Source organism: Neocloeon triangulifer, unplaced genomic scaffold (assembly GCF_031216515.1).
Source record: "Neocloeon triangulifer isolate White Clay Creek 2 clone unplaced genomic scaffold, ASM3121651v1 ptg000020l, whole genome shotgun sequence".
NCBI classification, from domain to species: Eukaryota; Metazoa; Arthropoda; class Insecta; order Ephemeroptera; family Baetidae; genus Neocloeon; species Neocloeon triangulifer.
Window position 1 is genome coordinate 302,424 of NW_026775561.1, and position 22,807 is coordinate 325,230.

The 22,807-nt window shown below is 37.6% G+C and overlaps 2 protein-coding genes across 4 annotated transcripts; one reads left to right on the plus strand and one right to left on the minus strand.

Annotated features, from left to right (window-relative positions):
• The first annotated feature begins 1,386 nt into the window (after positions 1-1,386).
• Positions 1,387-6,687, plus strand: LOC132204096 (sodium/hydrogen exchanger 1-like). Its single transcript, XM_059632358.1, has 19 exons — positions 1,387-1,451; positions 1,665-1,739; positions 1,789-1,834; positions 1,895-1,939; positions 3,160-3,264; positions 3,327-3,408; positions 3,460-3,487; positions 3,546-3,755; positions 4,131-4,316; positions 4,363-4,444; positions 4,507-4,602; positions 4,657-4,778; positions 5,581-5,783; positions 5,839-5,931; positions 5,981-6,046; positions 6,099-6,196; positions 6,254-6,371; positions 6,422-6,554; positions 6,611-6,687. Exons 1-19 carry the CDS (start codon positions 1,448-1,450, stop codon positions 6,634-6,636), a joined length of 1,818 nt encoding a protein of 605 aa, XP_059488341.1. The 5' UTR covers positions 1,387-1,447; the 3' UTR covers positions 6,637-6,687.
• Positions 6,688-6,976: 289 nt separating this feature from the next.
• LOC132204095 (nuclear hormone receptor FTZ-F1 beta) lies at positions 6,977-22,146 on the minus strand. Of its 3 annotated transcripts, XM_059632354.1 has the most exons (15): positions 22,009-22,146; positions 14,742-15,011; positions 14,219-14,338; positions 13,396-13,610; positions 12,761-12,925; positions 11,290-11,815; positions 9,619-9,912; positions 9,239-9,405; positions 9,064-9,189; positions 8,866-9,009; positions 8,689-8,808; positions 8,376-8,628; positions 7,879-8,033; positions 7,699-7,809; positions 6,977-7,645 (listed from the first exon to the last, which is right to left on the minus strand). In XM_059632354.1, the coding sequence occupies exons 2-14, from the start codon at positions 14,869-14,871 to the stop codon at positions 7,717-7,719; spliced, it is 2,508 nt and encodes an 835-aa protein (XP_059488337.1). In that variant the 5' UTR covers positions 14,872-15,011; positions 22,009-22,146; the 3' UTR covers positions 6,977-7,645; positions 7,699-7,716. The 3 variants fall into 3 exon arrangements, with proteins under 3 accessions (XP_059488337.1, XP_059488340.1, XP_059488339.1); XM_059632357.1 differs by lacking the exon at positions 22,009-22,146 and having other exon boundaries at positions 12,761-12,880; XM_059632356.1 differs by lacking the exon at positions 22,009-22,146 and having other exon boundaries at positions 9,064-9,180.
• Positions 22,147-22,807: the final 661 nt, after the last annotated feature.

Consider the following 22,807-nt stretch of genomic DNA (forward strand, 5'->3'; position numbering starts at 1 on the left):
GAACCACCGACGCGACATCTCTCCGCCAAAACTCGCAAACACATTTTCGCAATCTTTAATTTCCTTCACATTAAGGGATTTTTAGTCCATAATTTTCCTTCTTTATTCCTAAATTATAAGAAAAGAAAATAAATAACGCTTAAATAGAAATTTTAATGTAAAAAATTGAAAAAAAATTCCATTTTTTATAACATCAATGCTGCAAATTTGTTGAAAAATAATTTCATATGCAGTGGAAAATTAATTCATACAAAATAAATTATTATCCTTTTATGTTGCTATGCTGTTTACAAATGTAATTCTACTTGATATTTATTCAACCTTTTGAAACAACATCAATATTAATCGTTCTTTGACCCAAGAGGCAACTTTACGATTGACCCTTGCCCCAAATGTAATAGGTGCGCAGTTCAAACTTTGTACGCGCTTCAAATATTGACACCTTTTGTTATATTTTAAGAAATGAGTTAACCGTCAGTAAGATGCAAAGTTTAGAATGATGAAGAAATCTACAGTCTAAGAAATAAAATAGAAAATGTAAAACATGTTTAATTGTGAATTCGACATTTCCGTCAAACGTCAGAAATACGCTTTCAAATTAGGGCTATCAATTTCAACAAATCAAACGATCTGGAATTCGCCAAGATAAGATAATTTCCTAAATTTTGTTATGTTATTATTTGTATTATTTAAAGGCAAGATCAATACAACTCCGTTCTGCTTTCGTTAAAACAATTTTATATTCTTATTATTAAAAGTTTAAATATTTTCCAAATTAAAATTGGTAACTTGGAATTACTTGATAAGTGTCCTATAAAAAAAAATAAGAATTTCCACTTGAATGGCATTTGTTTTCAATTAATCAATTCGTTTATTTCAAAAATAGATCGTATTGGAAATCTATGAAATTGTGAGGACAATCGGTCGATTTGCAACTTATTTGCGTGAAATTTTCGTTGGCAAGGTTAAGGTTAAGTCTAGGCACGCGTGCGACTTGATTGACGAGAGCCAATCTGCATTCTTGGCCGCCGATCAAAATCGAGGAAGAAGATTAGGTAATTGCTTTTTAAACAAAGAAAGAAATACAGAAAGCCTGTTGACCAGAAAATGACAAATGAAAGGAAAGTTCCAGAGCGCGTTGGGAAATATTCATAAATCAATGAACTCCTTTTAAATTATTTCATGTGGGAAAAAATTTCCACGTCTTTATGCCGGAAAATTGTGTCAAAGCTTTTATTTGAATTAAATTAAAATGTCTTCCAAGTTTAATATAAAAGTTAATGGGAATTAAATATCATTTTATGAAATTGATACTATGCGTGTTTTTTTTTATCTCGATTGTGGTTACGAAGCGGAAACTCGATGTGCCATAATACACGAGTTTCCTCAACAGAAACGTTTGAAACGGAGAAACCGACGGTTGTCATCACAATTCACGAAAACAAACATGGGTTTGAATTTCATTTTCAATCCAAAAGCTGCTTCAAATCAGACCACATCGTTGGGGTCGTACTTTGAAATGGGCCAATTTTTATCAATCAAATCTTTGCAACAATGGTGATTTGAAAAAAATGTGGTTCCATTGTTGCTAAGAATTGTTAAAGAAATTGATTTCAGTGTTGCAATTGATAATTGTTGATCGATTTGGGAAAAAATGTCCTCAGGTTGGCAATGGCCGGAGGTCGGCTCGTACATCACGGTGACCAGTTTTCTGGTGCTCACCGCCGTCGTCACCATCGGTACTAATTTGTCGAAATTAATTTCAAATTTAATTGCATTGTTGCAAAGGTTTCCACCACGTGCCTTCCCTGTCGAAATGGCTGCCCGAATCCTGGTGAGATTTTTGTTTTTACGAATTTTGAATTTGACTAGAATTTCTTTGGTTTGTTCGAAGCGTGTTGATCCTGCTGGGCGTCGCCGTGGGTGGATTGCTGCTGGGGTGAGTGTCCTGAAATTCGTTTCTTTCAATTTGGCCTTTGCATAATTCACACTTGTGTGACGCACTCGAATTTTATTGTTGTGGTTCTCACGCGCGATTCAATGAACCGGCCCGTCCGTCCCACCGAACGACCGCTCATTATAATTTATCAAGACAAATAGACTTTTCGTAATGGATCGTCAATATTGACTTTTCAACCGGCCCCGCTCTGATGCGACGCACTGCTTTTTATCTCCGTTTCAAAATCACCTTTCCCATCAAATCAACCACAATAAGGTTAAATTCATATTTTTCCACGATAATTCCAATAAAAAATTTTTATAATTATCTACGCACCGTTCAAATAGAAGGAAATATATTCCTAACTTGCAAATTTTCAATTTCAAAATGTAAAAGTTTCGATTTTCTTTAAAATTCATTATAAATTTGCCAACGTTTTCCAGTTTGTTTAAATAATTAAAATTGAAAATAAAAAAAGATCAAAAGACTTTTTTTTATAAAATGTAAAAAACAAAAACACCCTAAATTAAGTGTTTATCTTAATATGAATCCCAGCTGACACCTCTAAAGCCAGTAGGTTCTCAAAATGAATTTTCAATCATCGGCTAAAATTAAATTTTTATTGCCTTCGCTAATTTTTTTTATAAAAAATCTGTATAAAAGATTTTGTCCTGAATTATTAATATTTTGTTCTTGGAAATTTTTCAGCCCAATCATAATTACCATATTTTTGCCATAATTATTTTTTGTACCAGTAACCTCTGTAAAATGACCTTGACCTCGGAATGATTAGAACAGTCAGGATAGACGAGGAGGCAAAAAGAATTTTTTTGGTTTCAGCAGTATTTCTGTATCTCAAATAGAACCAGAGATATTAAATTTTTAAGTTGAAACTTCAGATTTTTTGGAAAGCTTTTAACATTTCCACGCCAAAATTAGTTAAATTAGGCGAACTTTTCATCTGATTTTCGCAGAGAAATTCACAAATTGTGATTTGACTTCAAAGTGTCTATTGAAGTATTTAAAATTAATATTTTAAAAACGATCAATTCAAATCGCGCCGTGAAAAATTCAAAAGCCAATCTTAAAAAGTGGCAATTTGCAATTAAAATTGAAAAAAAAATCAGAAAACTTATGATGATTTAAAGTTTTCAATTATGTCTATGTTAACATTTGAAAGTAAAAATAACCAAATTTTTAAATTGAATTAAAATTTGCAGCTTTTCTGGATCCTCGCCTGATTCCGGTGGCACTGGCAACAGCACCACGGTTTTCCCTTTTCCAACTTTCACGCCGAAACTTTTCTTCTACGCGCTTCTTCCGCCGTGAGTTTGAAACCATAATTTCTTTAATAATTTCCAAATTTTCTCACCCAACTCATTGTCAGGGTTATTTTGGAGTCTTCGTACAGCATTTACGAGATGGACTTTGCCAGCAACATCGGCACAATCATGCTCTACGCGGTCGTCGTAAGTTTTCATCTGGGAAATAAAATTTTTTTCTTTAATTTTTCATTTCAGGGCACCATCCTGAACACCTTTTCCATCGGTGGGGAATTTATTTGAATTGTAAATGAAATTTTATTTGCAAATATTGCAATTATCAGGGCCAGCGTTGTACGCCCTGTACCACATGGGCGCGATGGGCGGCGCCGATTTGCTCAGCGACGCGCCCTACGAACTGACCATGCTGGACGCGCTCATTTTCTCGGCCCTGATTTCGGCCGTCGACCCTGTCGCCGTGCTCGCCATTTTCCAGGAGACGCACATCGACAGGATCCTCTACTTTCTTGTCTTCGGCGAGTCTCTCCTCAACGGTATTTCATTTCGATTTTTCAAAATTTTCAATCAACTTTTCAGACTTTTTCAAAAAAAAATTTAATCATTTCTTTCAGGTTAAAATTTGTCTGCTATATTTTTTTTTTTAAACAGATTTTCGCTTTTAATATTCAGAAATATTAAAGAAAATTTTGAAATTCATGGAAATTACATTAAATTCAAATTATTTAATTAAAATTAACAAATTGCTTACTTTGATATAAAAAAAAAATGAGATTTGAATTTGAAATTGATTTTTTTGATTATTTTCGCCGCAAATTTTAATGTAATTTTTACATTTTATGTCACTTTTGGAATATGAAAAGTTTTAATTAACTCATTTTTCACATTAAATTAAATGTATCAAATTTTAGACGCGGTGACGGTGGGAATTTACCACACGCTGCTCGAGTTCGCGCGCGACGCGCATCCCGTGACCTTCGGCATGGTGTGCGTGGCCTTTCTGGACCTGCTGGCCATCGGCCTCGTCGGCCTCCTCATCGGCGTCGTCTTCGGCTTGGCCGCCGCCCTCGCCACCAAGACCACCAAACACGTCCGAGGTACAAATCTTTTTATTATTTAAATTTAATTAAATCAAAATTGCAGTTTTCGAGCCGCTGCTGATTTTGGGCATCGCGTACTTGGCCTACATGAGCGCCGAGTTGTTTCACTTTTCAGGCATCATCAGGTGCGGATTTTCTTTTAAATTTAATTTTCTTTTTCAATTTTCGACTGTGGGAAATATTTTAGTATAATCGGATGCGGACTGGTGCAGTCGCACTACGCCCTCAGAAACGTGTCAAGAAAGTCGCGAACGACAGTCAAGTATTTCGTCAAAATGATGAGGTTTTTTATTGGAAATAATTATTTTCCTAATTTAATTAAAAAAAAAATAATCAGTGCGATTAGCGAGGCGATAATTTTCCTCTTTCTGGGCATGGCGTTTTTCATGGAAACGCCTGAAATCCACTTTGGCTTCATCGTGTGGACACTCGTTTTGTGCCTCATCTGCCGATTCATTTGTAAGTAAAAAATTTACCCCAATTCTAAATTTATTTTTAGAAATTGTCTTTTAAATATAGTAAAACTATTATAACTCCGCTTCAATCAAAGCTAGAACAAAAATGACCCCGTTGGTTTCCTCTTTCGAACGACGTGTCACACTTCATAAATAAAATCCAGGCAAGGTCAAAGGTCACCAGGGTCAATGACCATTTATGACCTGGTCAAAATTTGTGATACGTTTTTGGATAGGTCGTGTCAAGGCGATCACTTTTTATAATTACATACTTTGGGCTATATTGCTCAAAAAAAAAGTTAAAGAGGTTATAAGACCCAGAAAATTAGATCGGAAATCCAAGTTTTTTGCGTTTCTAATTTTTCAAATAAAAAAACTGTGATACTTGTCACTATTGAGAAGAACGATTTTTATGTTAAATTTCACGTTCTACAAAATGGCTATCTCAGAATCAAAGTATATTTGAGGAATAATGTTCAATTTTGAAGTCAAAGGTCGCAAGTTCACCGGAAGTGACCCTGAACTTTGACCTACGATTTTGCTTTCAGCGGCAAAGTTGTGGAGGGCAACGAGACGAGATCAACCATATCCGGAATTTTTTCTACGACCACGGGAAGCCGAGATAAAGTCGATCGAAAATTTCAAAATCCCCCAAAATCCATAAATGTAATTTTTTTTTATAAATCTCTTGGCGTGCTTTGAAGTTTCTAGAATTTGATTAATTAAGATAGGTTGACCCTGGCAAAATTGTCGCTGTTTTCGCAGCAAAAGTTTGGAATAAAATAAAAAGAATCTTTTGAATTCAGCCGTGTTTCTGCTGACGGACTTGGTGAACGCGCGCCGCGTGCGTCGGATTTCGTTCTTCGAGCAGTTCATCATGGCGTACGGGGGTCTGCGCGGGGCCGTTTGCTTTTCGCTGGGCCACATGCTGTCCCCGGAAGTGGTCAAGCCGAGGGCCCTTTTCCTCACCACCACCCTCGCCGTCATCATTTTCACCGTTTTCCTCCAGGTTTTCTCAGCGAAACCAATTCCAAAAATTTCCCAATAAAATCTCCTTTTTCCAGGGCACGACCCTGAAGCCCCTGATGAATTTGTTCCACATCAAGCGGTGCGAGGACAGCAAACACCGCCTGCTCATCGTCGACTTGACCGAAAATGTTTGATCAAATGTTTTGTTAAATATTATTTTCATGTTAATTTGCTCAGATGGGCGCGTTGATGCTGGCCGGCTTGGAACAAGTCATAGGAATCACCGGACACTTTTCCGTCTTTGTAAGGATAAAAAATTATTCAAATCGCGTTTTAATATTGGTCCGAAATTCAGTCCAAGCTGCGGCAGTGGGACGAAAAGTACTTGAAGCGCCTTTTCCTCATTTCCGAGTGCGAGCCGGACGTGCTCATCGCCTACCGCAGACACGCACAGTACCAAGTTTAATTAAAAAAGGTTATTGATTTGTACTCACTGATGTTGACGTGCAGGACGATGATGTTCAGCAAGGTAGTGCAGCAGGGCCAGGAGGAGACGCGCGTCCGCGTCCACAGCCAGGACAGCGTCCAGCACAGGCAGAAAATCAAAACCATGCTGCAGAATTTCAGGGTTGGGTTTATTTTTCCGAAAATTTTGAAAATTTTACCTGAAAATTCCAGCCGATGTCCTTCACGAGGCACAATGTCGAGGACGACGTCTGCGAAGAGGAGCCGTCGACGTGCATGAAAAGGGAGTCGCAGATCTTGGGGGCCATGCACATCCAAGGGGCTTGGCAGAGGCGCAACACCCAAGGTATGCAAAAAATTCGCTGCAATCACAACTTTTCATTGAGTCTCCGTTCTTAATAGATCTTTTTGTTTTGGAGGAAGCGTGAAAGGAATTGTTTTGTTGTTCCGAGAATTAAATGTAAGATTTGAAATCACAATAGGCATTTTTTATTACTATGATCAATAATAAATTATGATAATAAGCTCTTGTAGATGTTTGGTGGAGATTTTTAAGCTTTTTCAAAGCCCACATTTATGTATATGTTCACAAAAGATCACCCTTAACCTGTAACCAAAATGTAATTTTTTTCTCTTTTTCTCTCTCTCTTCTGAGATATTCGATAAAAAAGTGTGTATTATTCTTATTATTATTAAAAACCTTAGCAGTACTTAAAAAAGCAAGTGAAAACAAGAATAATTATATAATATAAAAATTATATCCGAGAGTGAAAAGAAAAAATCAACAATCACGTATATTGTGTGATAAAAATCATCGTCCAACAAGTAACCACAGGATCAAAAGTTGGAGAGCTCAGCACACGCATGTCAGGTCACCGCCAAATTCTGCCGTACAAATATATAAAAAATTTTGTCCCTTTCGACGATCAAGAAGGCTCGACCACTTTGGCACAGGAAAATCAAAAAAATTTTCTGTCAGAAATAACAAAAAAACTTCTCGCAACATTTCAATAATTCAGACTTGCGACAGGCTTTGCCACGGAAAGCTCGCCAAAGCCCTCAGAAAGCGCGCACTCATTCAGCTGGACTGACTTCTTCTTTTCTTGTTGCACAATTTTAACTCTAAACACTGATTACAATCTAGCTACACATCCAAGATTCGCAATTGTTAGGCGTCAGATTAAGTAATCGAATATCACTATGGGAGAGTAAACAGATTTAAGAAAGAGTAACAAAAGTTGGCCACAATTACGCGAGGGGGGTTATCTCATCTTACAAACTACAGCACTGTCCACAAACACCATATTATTCCTGTTTTTTTTTTATGCTACTAAGTATTATCGGCGGCGCAAGTAAGTCTCCTCAAACTTAACAGCGATTCCAAGTGTGTGTGTCTCTTCGCTGAACCTGCCTTCGAAGGCCTAAGGCACACTGGACCTTTGAGCAAAACAATCAGACCTTGATTTCATCTTTCGTTAATTTTTACTCACTTTGTGGCACAAAGTTTGTTAGTGGTCTCCTCTGAGCAGCTCCATCAACAGGTTGAAACTGGACGAGCCTTCCCCGTCCTTGTTCTTCAGGCTCAGCATTTCTTTGCCGATCTGTCCGACAATTAAATCATTCATTAGGAAATTTTGCAAAAAACACTTTCAACCAAAACTGCAGCTCACCTGACAGGCTCTCTGCAGTTCAGGAATCCGCAGCAGCAGCTCGCCGAATTTGGATGGCAGGTCGGGGTACCTTTGCAAGGTATAATGCTGAAGGGCCTCCAATACTTTTTCTTGAGACGCTCGCACCTTTTCAGGCTCTTTCAGGTCAGAAGTGTCTGCAATTTTTTTTTACGGTCAAAGAAAAACTCAGTTTTTCTACAGCTTTTAGTTTTAATATTAATCAAATTAAAGTGTTCTTTGAAACCTTTTGTGTTCAATTAAAAACAAACTGATAATTAAATGACAAATTTTCAGCCCGTTTCTGGTAATCTTGAAACCAAAACTGATGTCAGTAAATTTAAAGAGAGTAAAAAAATCTAATTATTTTAACTCATTTTGGTTTAAGCCACCTTATTCTAAAAAAAGAGTCTCATTAACTCTCATTTTTTTCTTATGGCCAGTTTTGAATATTTCCATTAATATCTCAAACATTGATTGTAAGTGCGACAATTTTGTACCTGAAGTAAGTAGAACGATGACCTTCATCGCTACGTATTCGTACTTGTCCAGTCTGAGGCGGCGCAGGTGCTCGGTGAAGTTGAGCATGCGTTCGATGCAGGGCCCGAGGCCGAGCGCGCGGGCCTTCTCCAGGGACAAAGACTTGCCCAGGGAAACGCGGATCTCTCCAGGAGACGACATTGAGCGGAAGCAGCAGGAAAACAACAGCAGCTCGCACCAGGCGTTTATTAGCAGAGCTATTTGGTCATCAATCTGGGTTGAACCAAGATTTCAGCATTTGATTTATTTTTTCAACAAAAAAATTTTACTCACGGATATGTATTTGAAAAGAGGCAAGCTCTTGCACCACTTGACGATCTTGTACAGTCTGTGATCAGCGATGGAGCAAAGATTCTGAATGAAATCGGTGCTGCCGTTTGACGCAGCAGCGGCCTGCAAGGAAATTTTTTTAGCGAAACAATCAAATATGATCTTTTCATGAGATTTTACTTGAAGGATGTCTTGGTTGGAGGCGGAACTCGAGTCTTCCCCAGTGGAGGCCAAAAGGGCCATCTCGGCCGCGGTCCTCGCCCTCCTCGAAGACGGACCCCCGCTCTGCTCGTAGTGCCACAAGTGCTCCACGTCCATGATTTCCTTCAAATTCAGATTAAAATCAAAGTCACATGTTTTTTATTTTTAAGAATTTACTTGTAGGAGCTGCGGCACGACGCAGTGCAGACCGTTGCTGCTGGCTCTGGCTTCGGAGGCGGCCATGTTCTCCATTTTGACCCTGGTCTGCTCTCGCTGGGCCGACATTTGAGCTGCCTGAAATGCCTGATGCAAGGTCAGCGCCAGATTTATTGGAAATCAAAGAAGCTTTTACGTGCGAGTGGTGAGCTGAGGTGGAAGGTGCGAGGTTCGGCGACGCCAGCTTCTCGGGCGAGTGCTGCTGGTCCATGCCTGAGCTGCCAGGGGGGATGAGGGTGGTCGGCAGGGTGTACGAACACTGGTACGTGCTTCGGCCACCTCTTGTCCTGTCCTCTCGGATTGCTAAATTCAAACGAATCTTACAATTAACATCTTTGTCATTCAGATTTGCATGTAATTTTGAATAATTCTTTAAAATTTTGATAATTATCATCAGTATTATTTACAATTTGTTCTTTAAATTGCATTCATAACAAGTATTCTATTCTTCTTCCATTTTGAATTCAAATTTTGTTCTCATTATTGAGAAAATTATCAAACGAAATGAAATGGAACCTTCGAGTTTCATGCCGGCCTTGAGACACTTGTCGAATCTGCACGCCGGACACTTCTTCCGGGTGGCGATGGTGACCGGACAGGCCGACCCACGCAGACAGACATAGTTCTTGCGGTTCTGGACGGTCCTCTTGAAGAAACCCTTGCAGCTTTCGCACGAGAAAATGCCGTAGTGGAAACCGGAAATTTTGTCTCCGCAAATGGGGCAGGGGGAGTTGATGAGCTGCTGCCGCGAGATGCCTGCGCCCGACGAAAGACTCGGCTGGTCGTCCACGTCGTCCCTCAAGTATTGTCCTGGACAAGATAAAACAAAAATAGTCAGAAATTGAATGTGAATTTGATGCAATTAAAAAAAATCTGCTCTGGAACAAATGCCATGAAAGCTGAAATTTTTTTCTTCTAATGAGAGGCTTTTTTTATTTTATTTTTAATTAACTAAAAACAGACATAACTCTGGTTCAAATGACTCACACACGTTTTCTTGATATTTCTGGCAAGAAAAAAATGCAGCCTGCAAGATAGAATGGTAAGAGTTTGGTCAGACCTTGTTTTGGTACAAAATAGGATAAGTTATTAATTCAGAATAATTAGAAAAAACAATTTGTTTTAAGTTTACTAAAATGGATTTTCAGCCTAGGGTAATTTTAAGCAAGAAAATGTTTCATACAAAAGTTGTAGGAAATGTAATTGCGTGCATTTTATATATTTACCAATTTCTTCAAAATCCAGGAAACGCGCAAGCAGGAATGTTCAAAAATGTGGTTTTATTCAAATTTTCGTTCAATGCTGAATTTTTTAAGTGAATTTATTTTGAAAATTATTGATATGTTTTGTACCAAATCTGGGTCTGAAAGATTTCTAACAGTTCCAATGTTGTGGGACACATTTTTTTCCACAACCATGAAGAAAATGTGTCCAAGTCAATTAGAACAAAATTTATGACTTTTTTCAAAATAATTCAAAAATTACATTGATATCAAAATTTAGTTTCAAGATGATGTTTTTAAAAAGTGTTCTTTTTGTTCAAAAAATAACATTTAAAATTTAAATATGACAATAAATATGGCAAAAAAGTTGTTATTTTCCAAAATATTTCTGCTGCTGTCCTTCAGGTTGTAGCATTTAACAAAATTTTTAAGAAAACCACATTTTGAAACATTACTACACTTCTAGTGCTTTTCCTAAATTGGAAGAGAGTTGTTAATACAAAAAATACCCTGCAAATTTTGTTTGAAAAATTTCTAGTAAAACAATTACCCTGGGCCACAAATCCATGTTAGTGAAACTGAAACACAAATGTTTCCCTAATTATTCCAAATTATTGAGATATTTTGTAGTACTAAAATTAGGTCTGAGCAATTTCTTACGGTTTCTATCTTGTAGACTATATTTTCGTCTTTCCAGAACCATAAAAAAAAAAACGTGTCTAAGTCAATTAGAACCGAAGTAATGGCCGTTTACAGTTAACTGAAGTTAATTTCTGAAAAATTCAAAATGAGATTCGTCTTTCATGGAATTTGTTTCGATTGGCCTATTTTCTAAGAAAATAAATTGAATTTAAATTTTTGAGATTAATTTGAGATCCTCACGATGTCTCAAGAGAAATGACCACCTCTGCAAATGACACCACAGAAGTGAAGAAGGAAATGAGAAAAAATGTGATTAAATCACCTTCGTGGTGGACGGGGTCGTGAAGATAGACGAGCTTGTCGTCGTCGGACCTGGCGTAGACGACGACGCCCTGGTTGGGCTGGACAGAAAAGTCCCTGTGCGCGGCGAGGAGGTGGAGGGGGTGGCGGGCCTGGACGGGGCTGTGCGAGGGGGAGGAGAACTGGGCGGGCGACGAGTAGCACGAGCCGGTCGAGTGCTGCGAGTACTGGGACGCGTCCGAGCTGGTCCTGGACAACGAGGGCGTCGCGTGTCTGGTCGAGTAGGGGCTGCTGAAGCCCGACGAGCTGAGGGGGTGTCTCGAGGCCACGGGCGACTGCGTGGGGCTGTAGTAGGCCGAGTGGATGGCCGAGTCGGGGCTCGGCGTCGGCGGGTGGTGCTGCGACTTGCTCAGCAGCATGTGCCGCTGGGTCAACGGGCTCTGCGAAGGGGTGTACGGCAGCCCCGGGGGCAGCGAACTCCCCTTCAATACTGATTCCTCCCGGTGCTCCGCGTTCCCCGCGGCCACCTGCATTCCTTTCTCCGTCATCTGAAGCAAAAGTTTGGTTTCAATTCAATTTCTTTGGAAAATTCCATATATATTGTTTTGTTTTCAAACGATTTTGTGCTGATCTTCTATGTTTTTAAGAGGCAAATAATTGTACATAAAAATTTCAATAATTTTTTGATATAGAATTGTGAACATAAGTTGATGATTATATGTGCCAATCGATTCTTGCATTGATTCTCGTGCAAGCATTCTCAAGGTACGTTTCTGCCATTGAAAAACCACCACAGAATGATCAGAATCGCTTCTCAAGAATCGCTGCAAGAATCAATACTCTTATATTCGGACCCACCCTATGCAAAATTAGAATCCAAATTATTCAAATTTTCAGAGGTCAAAGTGCAGATTTTAGGATGAAAATCACTTTTTTTCCACTCAGCAACAAAATTTGGTCCGAATGTTGGAAATTTTCAACCATCTTACAATTAGTATTCTGTAGCTTTTGATTTCCAATAGTAACAGCTTTAAATTCTCAATTTAAATTATCTCCTATTGACAAGTTTAAATTATGCAAATCGTTGTTGTTTGAAGGGAATTCAGTTTTTTGATGAATGGCTTTTCTTGCAAATAACCAAAATAAGGTTGAAACTTTGTGGAATTTTTTAAGTGTTGGAGCAAAAGAACCTATTTTCGTACATAAATTAACCAAAGGTTCCACTATGAAAATCTAAATAATTTTGGAATTTGAACAGACTGTCTTAAAAACAAGATGCATCAAAATGTAAAATTATAAGTCTTCAATTTTGTTCATTTTTGAATGGAATTTTAATAAATTGAGTTAATTCTAGAAAGTTTGAAACATTGAATTCTTATTCTTCAGTCTGCTTATTATTATTATTATTATAATTTATTATAATCGTGTGTGTGTGTGTTTTTTTTTAAATAAAATGAGAGATTGGAATGTTGGTGAAGTTTGAAGGTAATTACAGGAGGCGGTTTGATGTCGAGGAGAACCGGCATGGGCGGCGAGCAGCGCGTGGGCGACGCTCCGCCGCATTGCACTCCTTCCATCGACGCTTCTTCTTCGTACTCCTGCTGTTGCTGCTGCTGCAATTTGTAAGGAGAATACTGATCACGTTGGCCGCGCTCCAACTTTTCAACAAAATCAACAAGCATTGAACAAAAATAATAAAATTATCATCGCAACAGATTGAGCCGATTTTGAAAGGAGCGAGGAATGCGGCAATTAAATGAGCAACAGGTTGTTTCAGGAAATGCCTCGCTCGTTACTAATTCATGCCCTCTAATGAAATTAAATTTTTGTTCAGTGAATCACGCCGACGAAGCACAATTTCCTGATCAAATCAAATAGTTAAAAAGAATTCTATAAAAAAAAAAATGAGAAAAATTATTTTCATCAATTTTTTTTAACTATTTTTATATTTGAAACAAATAACTTTTTTGCCCATTTGAAAAAAAGAGCGGTTTTTTCTTTTTTGGCGACAGTGAGAGCGCTCGAAGAATGTTGCCAGGAAGGAAATGGCCGCGCGCGCACTGCCCTGGGCGTGAAAGTGGACCTGGCTTTGTCATTTGCGTTTTTTCTCGCTACAATGCGGACAAACCTGCAGGGAATTGGCCTGCGCGGCGGCAACAATGGCACCTCGACCAGCGACGATCGCCTCGTCCAGCCGACTCATCTCCGAGTCGGACAGTTCGCCCTCCCAGGACATGGGACGCTCGGCGTCCCGGCTGTCCTCGTCCACGGTCGACGACTGCGACGTCAGCCCGCTGCTGCTCGAAACGCGCTTCTTCTTCTTCAGACGCATGTTCACGCCGGCTACAATTAATTAAAAACAAAATTGATTAAAAAATGGCTGTTAAATAATTATTCAAATCAGGAGTAATTTTCTATACTTTTTCAGTCAATATTTTAAATTGATGGGAAATTGTTGTGAACAATTAATCAAAATAATAAATTGCAATTAATTTGAAGCAAATAAACAATATAAAATCAGACTTTCTAATGAAATGGTCTTCAATTTACATAATTAAATGTTCTTCACAACTTTAATTGTTGATTTTTTTTCTGAAATTATCCAAAACCAAGATTATCTTATAAAAATAAATATGTTTAGTCACAATTAAAATTTTACACAAAAGTAATTTGGATTGCATTAAATCTGTAAAAATATCTTTTTCTCATGTTAAATTTAATTAGAAACGCAAAATTTGCTGTTTTGAAAGCTGAGCTAACTTATTTTATCCTAGAATTATTTAACATTTTCTAGTTTTAAATGATTCATTATGCAATCTTCATTCTAACAAAGCATAATTTCATTTAAATGATTAAAATTCTAACAAGAATCTCTAATTGGCCAATTTTCGAACAAAATTTTGAAGTAAAAATTGTCTTTGATTCAATTATAAAAAAATTTTGTGTCTCACCGGCTGAGATTCTGCTGACTTCGGAGTCTGAGAGCGAGCCTTCGTCTTCCTGGCCCTGCTGAGGGCCGTTGAACAAGTTGAGGGCCTGCGTCTGGCAACTTTCGTTGTTTCTGAGGCCGCCTGAAATCAACGCCAATTCCGACGTGAGGTGTGAATTTCGCGCAGATAAGCAGCGTAATTAGGCAAGGACGCCTCGCCTTTATCTCAATGCCAAGGAAGTCGACGCAGATTAAAACAAAAGTTCTCAAAATAGTCACGCTTTTCAAATTATTAAAAGAACTTTGGATAAAAAGAATCCATGATTTCAAATTTTCATATAGAAAGTTCAAGCTTTTAAAGGTGACCCTGAACTTGGACCTACAAGTGGAAAATTCCCTAAAACTTTGAAAATTTCATCATAATCTTCAATCTTCATCAGGAATGAAGATATTTTTGAAAATAATTTTTAAATTCAAATGTTGTCAAAACCGTTTGCCAAAAGTGTCCCTTTAAAAGTAGAAATTGATTGGCCGAAATGACTGACCCTCTTCGGGGATGGTGTTGAGGTTGTTCTCCTCTTTGATTCTGTCGATGATGACGCCATTGGGCTTGGGGTAGTGCCAGTGCTTGTGGGGCATGGCGTTGGGTGCCTCCACGCCAGAGGACTCGCTCATCTTTCGTCACCGTATCATCTGGCCGGGCTGCGCACTTCAGGCCTACCCTGAGAGCAGCCTGCCCTGACCGCCGACGACCCTCACCATTGCCTGCCGAACGCGCAGCTGCCCTGCCTGCGTCCAAACACCATCCAAGATGCCTGAAACACACACAAAACGCCATTCTCAATTCCAGCTAAAAGATATCAAAATCGGCTTTAAAAATTTTTCAAAATTGGCGGAATCATCAATAAAATTTATTGAAAAACTGTGCATTTAATTTTGGAAAAGTTGAATTATTCGGTCTTATTGATGGCCAAAAAATCCTCTCAACGAGACCTTTTCAAGTATGCATCGCACATCTAGGTCAGGTGACCTCCGGTCACCTACCTGAGTGACCTTTGACCTTTAGGTTACCAAAGGTAATTGATATTTACACCATTAGATTGGTCTTGGCGTGGGGATTAACTTTGGTCATTATAAATTTTTACCTAAAATCAACAGGAACAAAGTTAAACGCTACTAAAATGTTGACCCTATGCAAAAAAAAAACACGTTTTTTAATCTTTTTATTCATTTTTAAATTTAACAAAGCATAATCTCATCGCACTACAGACATATGTGAAGTAAAATTTCACAAGGAATCGATTGGCTATCTCGAAATTAATTTAGAATGGTCGGCCGGTTTTCAAATTTGAGTTTGAAATCTTCGGGTCACTGAAAATGACCTTGACCTTTGACCTGCAATTTTGCTTTCCGCAGAAAAGTTGTAGAGCTTGTCGAGACGAGTTCAGCCGTCACCAAAAAATGGTTCTGCAACCAGTAGAAGCCAAGATAATTACGATTTTTTCAAATTTGCAAAACGTCACAGAAAATCCGTAACTTTGACAATCTTTTGATAAAAACTTAAAAAAAACTCGCCTTAGAAGTGAGATAATTAATTGGTAATCTGCAACTAGGGGCGGGGGATGAGAAAAGAGAAAGAATTGGGCAAAATTTGAAAGTTTAAACGGCGTCTCGATCCAGTTTGTCGCATTCTTCGCCGGTGATTATTCATTTATTTGATTATGAGACGCGGAGAGCGAGAAAGAAAAAAATTGAAACGCGCTCGCATAATGTTGTGTTGCAGTGGCCAAGGTCGGACCGACGCTTTCAATCTTTTCCTCTTACTTTTCAGGCCGAAGGATTTTCACAATTACCTGCGTGCGTTCACCAATCGCAACCGATGCGATCAAATCCACATTCATTTCACTCGCAGAGATAATTGAATCTTACGAGCAATTTTCTCACTGGCTTTTGTTTTAAATTCAACACAATTTTCCTTTAATTTCATCAAATTATATTTAAAATTCAAGCACAAATTTCACTATTTTCCCCTTTTATAGAAATAAGAAAATGGAGTTAATGAATTTTCTACAAAATATCCAAATAAATTACAAGTTTCTAAATTTTTACAGAAAATCAGATTAAATACAATTAAAATTAAAAAAAATTCTACATGCGAGCAACCTGGATTTAATTATAAATGTAAAAATTAACATTTTCAACCGTTGATATAAATTAAATACGAAAATTCTGCAGTTTTAAACTTGCCAAATATGAATAGTTTAGAGCAAAATTAATTAATCAACAATTAACAGCCAACTTTATTTGCTTAATTCAATAAGTTATTAATTTTAATTCCAAAGAAGTGTTTTAAATGAAGAATAAAAAAAAATTATTATAATAAAAATGAAATGTTTTAAAAGCATTAAGGCTTAAATATGGTTTTAATTGCAATTAAAATAGAAGCGTGACGTTGATAAACCAATTTTAAATAAATAATTAATTTTAATGTTGTTTATTAGTCCACTTTGTTGACATTGAATTGTTGAAAACGTTTTGTTTGAGAAAGGAATTGTTGCAAGAAAAATGCTTCAGCATTTTGAGCGTTTTGATAGGAATCGTAAATTTGGCAAGGAATCCCTTTGGGCGTCCAAGTGAGTCGAAGTAAAATTCACTGCGCGGCTGGAAAAGTGAAGCTAATTTATGCGCGAGCCGTGCCAAGAAAGTGACTCATTTTGCCAAAAGTGGCCACCAAACTTCTTCTTCTTTTGTGTAAGCAAAATTAACCACCGAAATGGGCAACTCTCGAGTTTTTTTATGAATTCGCAGGAAAAAGAGAGAGAAAGAAGATGATTCACGCGTGGTGCGAAGAAGTGAGTCGAAAAGAGCGTTTGGTGCTGGCGCGTGACGTCATGACCTTTGCGCGTGACCTTGAGTGCGCGCGAGCAGAGTCGCTTGTCTGCCGGCAGGTAACCTTAAACTTGAATTAAGCGAGCGTCCTCGATGCCACCCTGCCGAGGAGGGCTGCACCCCCTCACCACGTGTGTCGCCCCCACCGTGCGAATTCGCAAACGCCAAAAAGGAAGGACGACGACCTTGGCCCGAGTCCGACCATTATTTCTACAAACTTCTTTTCCTTTGAAGCAAATTCGATTTTACGGCCTGGAAATCAAGCTAATTTTAACTATTCTGTGGTTTCATTTTATCGTCTGGAGTTTAATCTGATAAGTTAAATTGTAAGTTTTGCCTCTTTTTTTATTCAAAAGGATTTTTTTTTTACTTTCAAGTTTCCTGTTTGGAGATGGATGGAAACTTAAAAAAATGTAGTTCATTTGACAGATAAATGAAAACAAAAATAATCAGCTTTTTAAAAATAAAAAAAAGCACAAGTCCAAGACAATTTGAAAGTTTTGTAATGATTGTTGATCAATTAATTGAAGAAATTAATTTTGATTTAACCTTTTTAAACTGCCTGTTTTTTCCATTAAAAAAAGCTCTAAAATTGGCGTTTTTTTTAATTAGCACAACTTGCATAATATTATTCTGCTTCAGGCGTGTTTGCATTTCCGATTAAGAGGATTATTGTTTTTGGTGGAGAAATTTTGAGCCCGCAGCGCCTGTAAGCGGTTTCCGAGCTTTCCTGAATTCCGAGAATTGGATCCGCTTGAAGGAAAAAACCGAATCGCTTCTTCGAGTAAATCAAAGTCAATTTCAAAACAAAACGCCAGCAAGTAAAAATTATAGAGGGCGATCCAAAAGCCTAACCTGACTTAGCTCCGAGCTAACTTAGCCCACCAGCAAAATTGAATAGCGGGTTAAATTAGCCCGGGCCAGGTTAATTTAGCCTGGGTCAAGTTAGCCTTTTGGATCGCCCTCATATAGACTCTGCAATAAGATTAAATGTTTTTAATTAAAAGAAAAATATTAAATTTTGCAATATTTCGATTGCCTTTGAAAATTTCAGTTTGATAGAAAATACGATTCTGGTCTTGTGTAAGGAGGAAAGCGGCGGCTGTGCCGAGCAAGAGGAGTCTGCTTGTCTGAAAGGCACAGCAACGGTGATGACGAGGAATTCACCTCAATTATAAAATAATATGCAGCCATTCACAGCCGCGACCTTTGCGTGTCCGCGGACGCCACAACACTTGCACGCACAAACCTCTTGCTCAAAATTTCCAATCAATTCGAATTCGGAAAAAGCCAGAAATTAAAAAAAATCTAAAAGAAAATGATTTCAAAGTTGATATAAATTTACCGAAACGAATCAAGTTGTTCGTCCTGAGAAGAAAATTTTCAACTACAAAGCATTTTATTTCATTAAATTCCGATTTAATTTGAATTGAAATGTTTGGAAAATGTAAATAATAAATTTGACGTGTTAGTTTGTGGAAGATCGATCGCCAGCGGAGGAGAAAAAGTGAAGGCTGGAAAAGAGCAAAAAGCGGCGGCCCGTCCGCTCTTTCTTTTTCAGGTGGATTCCTTAATTATTTTTTGCCCGTCCGACCTTGAGAAAAATGAATTTTCCTTCGCCGCGCCGCCGCTCCGACTCAAAGCGCGCGCGAGAGAGAAAAAATCGCTGCTCTTCGAGATCAACAACTCGCGAGAGCCGACCAAGCAACGGTTCGTCTTCTCAGCCGCGCGCAGGTGACACTCGCGACCATGCAAAACAATACACAACTCCAAATCTAATTCAATCGAGAGCACTTTCTTTAAAAATAAAAAAAAAAAATCATTTTGACCAAAAAGTTAATTAAATCCGATTATATCCGGTTTTTTTCTGTATTTCCTAAAATTTGATGGTTATTTGTTAATTAATCTTCTTAAAAAAGGCTTTTCAATCAATACAATAACATTTATTGTTTAAAAAAAAGAGACATGTGGAAATTTTTATCAGAGATCGTCGGTTTCAATATTAACTTCTTTCTTTTTTAATTTAAAATTTGAAGTTGTAGAACATTTGACAGAGATTCAAATTAGCCACAGAGTGTTTTACATTTATTTTTTTGATTAATTGTGTTATTTTCATATAATGGTTTATTTTTAATAAAAGTACGAAAAAACTTGGCTTCAAAATTTGCATGTTAAAAAAAAAATGCCCAAACGCAGAAAAATCCTCCAGAAAAAAAGATAAAAATAGTTAACTCCATAAGGATCATTTTGATAACCAGAAAATTGGAGTTCACCGCATAAATTTTTGAGGAAATCGCATTTCTACGTAACGTGGCTCGTTAATGAAAGATTTTCACAAAAATCATTTGATCGCATTTAAAACAATTTAAACCAGATTGATATCAGTTTTTGACCCACCAACATGTTCCTTGATGACCCTTCTACAAATTTGGCACCAGAAAATTGGGGCTCACCGCATTAAGTTTAGAGGAAAATTAAAATGAAGGTTGAAAAGCGTGTTTGTTTGCAATTTTCTCATTTCAATCGAAATTTGAATAAAGATTCTTTTCAATTAAAAAATTGATCTCATAGTTAAAACTAAAGATAATGTGGGGAATTTTCTTCCAGTCATTATTAGTTTTCAATCATAACTCCTTTGGAATAATTACATTGTAAAACAGTTAATTCGATATGCCCAAAACGGTTCATATATATTCCAAATTTTTTTGAAATTTTGGGTAGTTGTTTTTATAATGAGTAATTAATGAAAACCTGCGACCAAACATGTTAAAAAACAGACGACAATACTTCTTACAAGCATAATTTGAAGCTCCGAACAATTAAAAAATGAACTCGAATTGTTGTTAAAAAGTCAACGCTCGTTCCTGTTTGTGAAATTGAACGTGTTTTGACCCCCCGGGGGGTCCGCGACTTGTTAATGCGTCGAGCGATCTAATTTCGGCGACAATTTCTTCGCCGTGTACTTAAATTGCGGGAAATTTGAGACACTACAATGTCGCCAAGGTCTTCTTTGGACGCGTGGGAAATTTATTCCGGCAACACGCACACACAAATCGAACCGAATTCATTAAAGAACTGCGTTGGGACTGCGTTGCGGTGGAAAAATAAAAATTGTTTGCGATTTTGAAAAGCGCTTTTGGGATTTCGGGATGTCGGAGGAGGCGGCGGCGGCGTTTTTGCTGGCGCGAGTTTCTAGACTGGCTGTACATAAAATAAAGAGCTAAGCCCGCTAGCGACTGGTTCTGTCCAAGGTCGGTGGCTGCAGTTAAGGCAGCGGCTTTCGGCCACTGAACCCTGAGAGCAATCGCGCTTTGTTGCCTTCCTTCGCTGCTGCTGCAGGTACTCGCGCCGCCGAGAAACGCCAGCCAGCCAGTCCAACCAACCAACCTTTCTTTCTTTCGCAGCCAACAATTATTTGTTTACCATTCGCCAAAGCACACTCGCCTTCCACCCTGAACCGCCACTTTTCCTTAATCAAAACCCTGAATTTGGCCGAATTTCGGTTTAAAAAGGAGACTTCTGTCCAATTTGTCTCGCCAAAAGTTGAAATAATCAACCTAAAATCGCCCAAAATAACTCTGGAATTTTAGTATTTCCTGTTTTAAATCATTTAATGTTCCAAACAATGCAAATCTAGTTCAAATTTATTACAAAATAAAAATCGGAAATTTCAGTAATAAAAAAAACGGCAAATTTTGCCGATTTTAATTTAAAACGAATAATGTCCAATTTCTCTTGCCAAAAGTTGACCAAATCATCTTCAAATCACCTAAGACTATTTGAAAACATTGATTTGATTGTTTTAAATCATTTACCGTCCCAAAGGATCCATTTTATTACAAAATCATTGAACATCTGAAATTTCATTAATTTAAAACAACAAATTTTGCCAATTTTCCATGCTTCAGGTGAAAATATCACAAAAACTAATAAACATATCATTGCAAATTTTTAGTATGTTATTTTACATGACTTGGGCTACCTTTTATGTATTTGACACTTTCATTTACGTGGATTTCTTCTATCAGAATTTTTAGTTTGCAGTTTTTTTATTACTACTTGAGGCCATTACTGACCTTGAACATCGACCTATGACCTCGAGGTCAATGGTAAAGTTGTGTGCAGTGAAAAGGTACGAAAATACGTGGAAATTCCTGCTCTCTAATTAAATTTTTAAGTCAGCTATGCCCATTTCAAAATTTAAAAAAAGCAAAAATCCGGATGAGATTTTTTAAAATTTGCAAATGAAATTTTGGATTCTGAAATTTGTCATCCATGTACCTATAAAATGTATAAAATATGTCAAAATGAAAATGAGAATAGTTTGATTGCAAAAAATGGACCTCACAATTCATCTGTAATGTCTCCACATTACTTTCTTCAATTAAATTTCAGTTTTTCAGGCGAAATGGAGGCTCAAATTAAGGTTTACTTAAAATTTGATACCTCTTTGCAAAATTTATTTTTAATCCCGAAGAAAATTTCAATATTAGCGTTGATTATTACTTATTAGGTTGATTTAAATTAAAAAAAATTATTGTAATTTTTTTTTTTTCAATAATTTCAATTACAAATTATTTAGTCATCATTAGTTTGAAATGAATTAAATCGACGTGTTTGATCGAGGACTTGCGACAACCTTGAGAGCAAAACACGTGTTTCGCCCAAAAGAAAGGGTTGCGTTCGGCAAATTTGCATTTGAAGGCGAAAATCTTCTAGAAAAACGTGCGCGACCGGATTTTGAGCGGCGCGATCTCGGGTTGAAGGGCCCGTGGGTCCTCTCGGGGGCCCACCGCGGCCCATGTAAATAAACGTTCAAGGTTGCACGCGGGACACGGGGGCGGTCGGTGCTCGCGCGTTCGAGAGGCCCGCGAGGAGCCGTGGGGGGCCGGAGGGCCCCGCGGGGGCGGGCCGGGGACTCACCTGCGCGCGTGGCCAAGAGTCGGGGCCCTGCGAGTCCCTCAGGGGCCGTCACTAGTCATGCTTGGCGCGGAAAACCGAGATCGAGGCCCACCTTGCAGCCTTTCTTCCTCCACTGATTAGAATGGACCCAAGGTAAAGAAAAGAAACAAAAAACACGGGGCACGCCTCTGCCCTAGCTTCCGTGCACGCCCGCCACGCGCCGCCACCGTACACGCACCCACTTTCAATTTACTTCGTGCAAATTTGAGCAAAGGACCAATTAATTCGTAAAAAAATTATTATTAATTTTTCTTTATGAAACAAAATTTTATTTAGGGACGAATTGAACTAAACAAATTAAATTTAATTACGCTCTTTTTAATGCAATTTTTCTTATAAATTTTTTTTTATATAATCAGGATTGTGCTGATCAAGAAATTAATTAAATTAGACTTATTTTACCTAAATAAGTTTTTAGAGCAAAATTTTACTTGCAGTATTTGTCAGTGTTTTACTTTAATGAATTCTTTATTAACTCTAATTTTTAATAAAATTCACGTTCGAACAGAAAAAAACTTGAATATTTAAATCATGCTTTGAAAAATTTGAAAAGATATTTTGCATCCAATTAAACAGTGAAAAGTGTTTGTGAAAATTCTAAATGCGAAAAAAACTAGATTAAAAATTTAGAATAACAAAACAAATATTAAAGGTGATTTTAATGAATTTATAATTTTTAACGCATTTTCATCGTTTTAAAAGTTGAAACGCCAACAATAATTTGATCGCCGTTTTTTTCATTATAAGTTTTTAAATAAAT

What these genes read in the sequence shown, in the direction of transcription:
- LOC132204096 (XM_059632358.1), top strand. An exon ending in GTGGGTGGATTGCTGCTGGG is followed by an intron (nt 1,940 to 3,159) that starts GTGAGTGTCCTG and finishes TAAAATTTGCAG; the next exon opens with CTTTTCTGGATCCTCGCCTG. An exon ending in TCATGCTCTACGCGGTCGTC is followed by an intron (nt 3,409 to 3,459) that starts GTAAGTTTTCAT and finishes TTTTCATTTCAG; the next exon opens with GGCACCATCCTGAACACCTT.
- LOC132204095 (XM_059632354.1), bottom strand. Translation starts at nt 14,871, where the DNA reads ATGAGCGAGTCCTCTGGCGTGGAGGCACCCAACGCCATGCCCCACAAG. An exon ending in CAACACCATCCCCGAAGAGG is followed by an intron (nt 14,339 to 14,741) that starts GTCAGTCATTTC and finishes CGTTGATTTCAG; the next exon opens with GCGGCCTCAGAAACAACGAA. An exon ending in TCGTGCCGCAGCTCCTACAA is followed by an intron (nt 9,010 to 9,063) that starts GTAAATTCTTAA and finishes CTGAATTTGAAG; the next exon opens with GAAATCATGGACGTGGAGCA.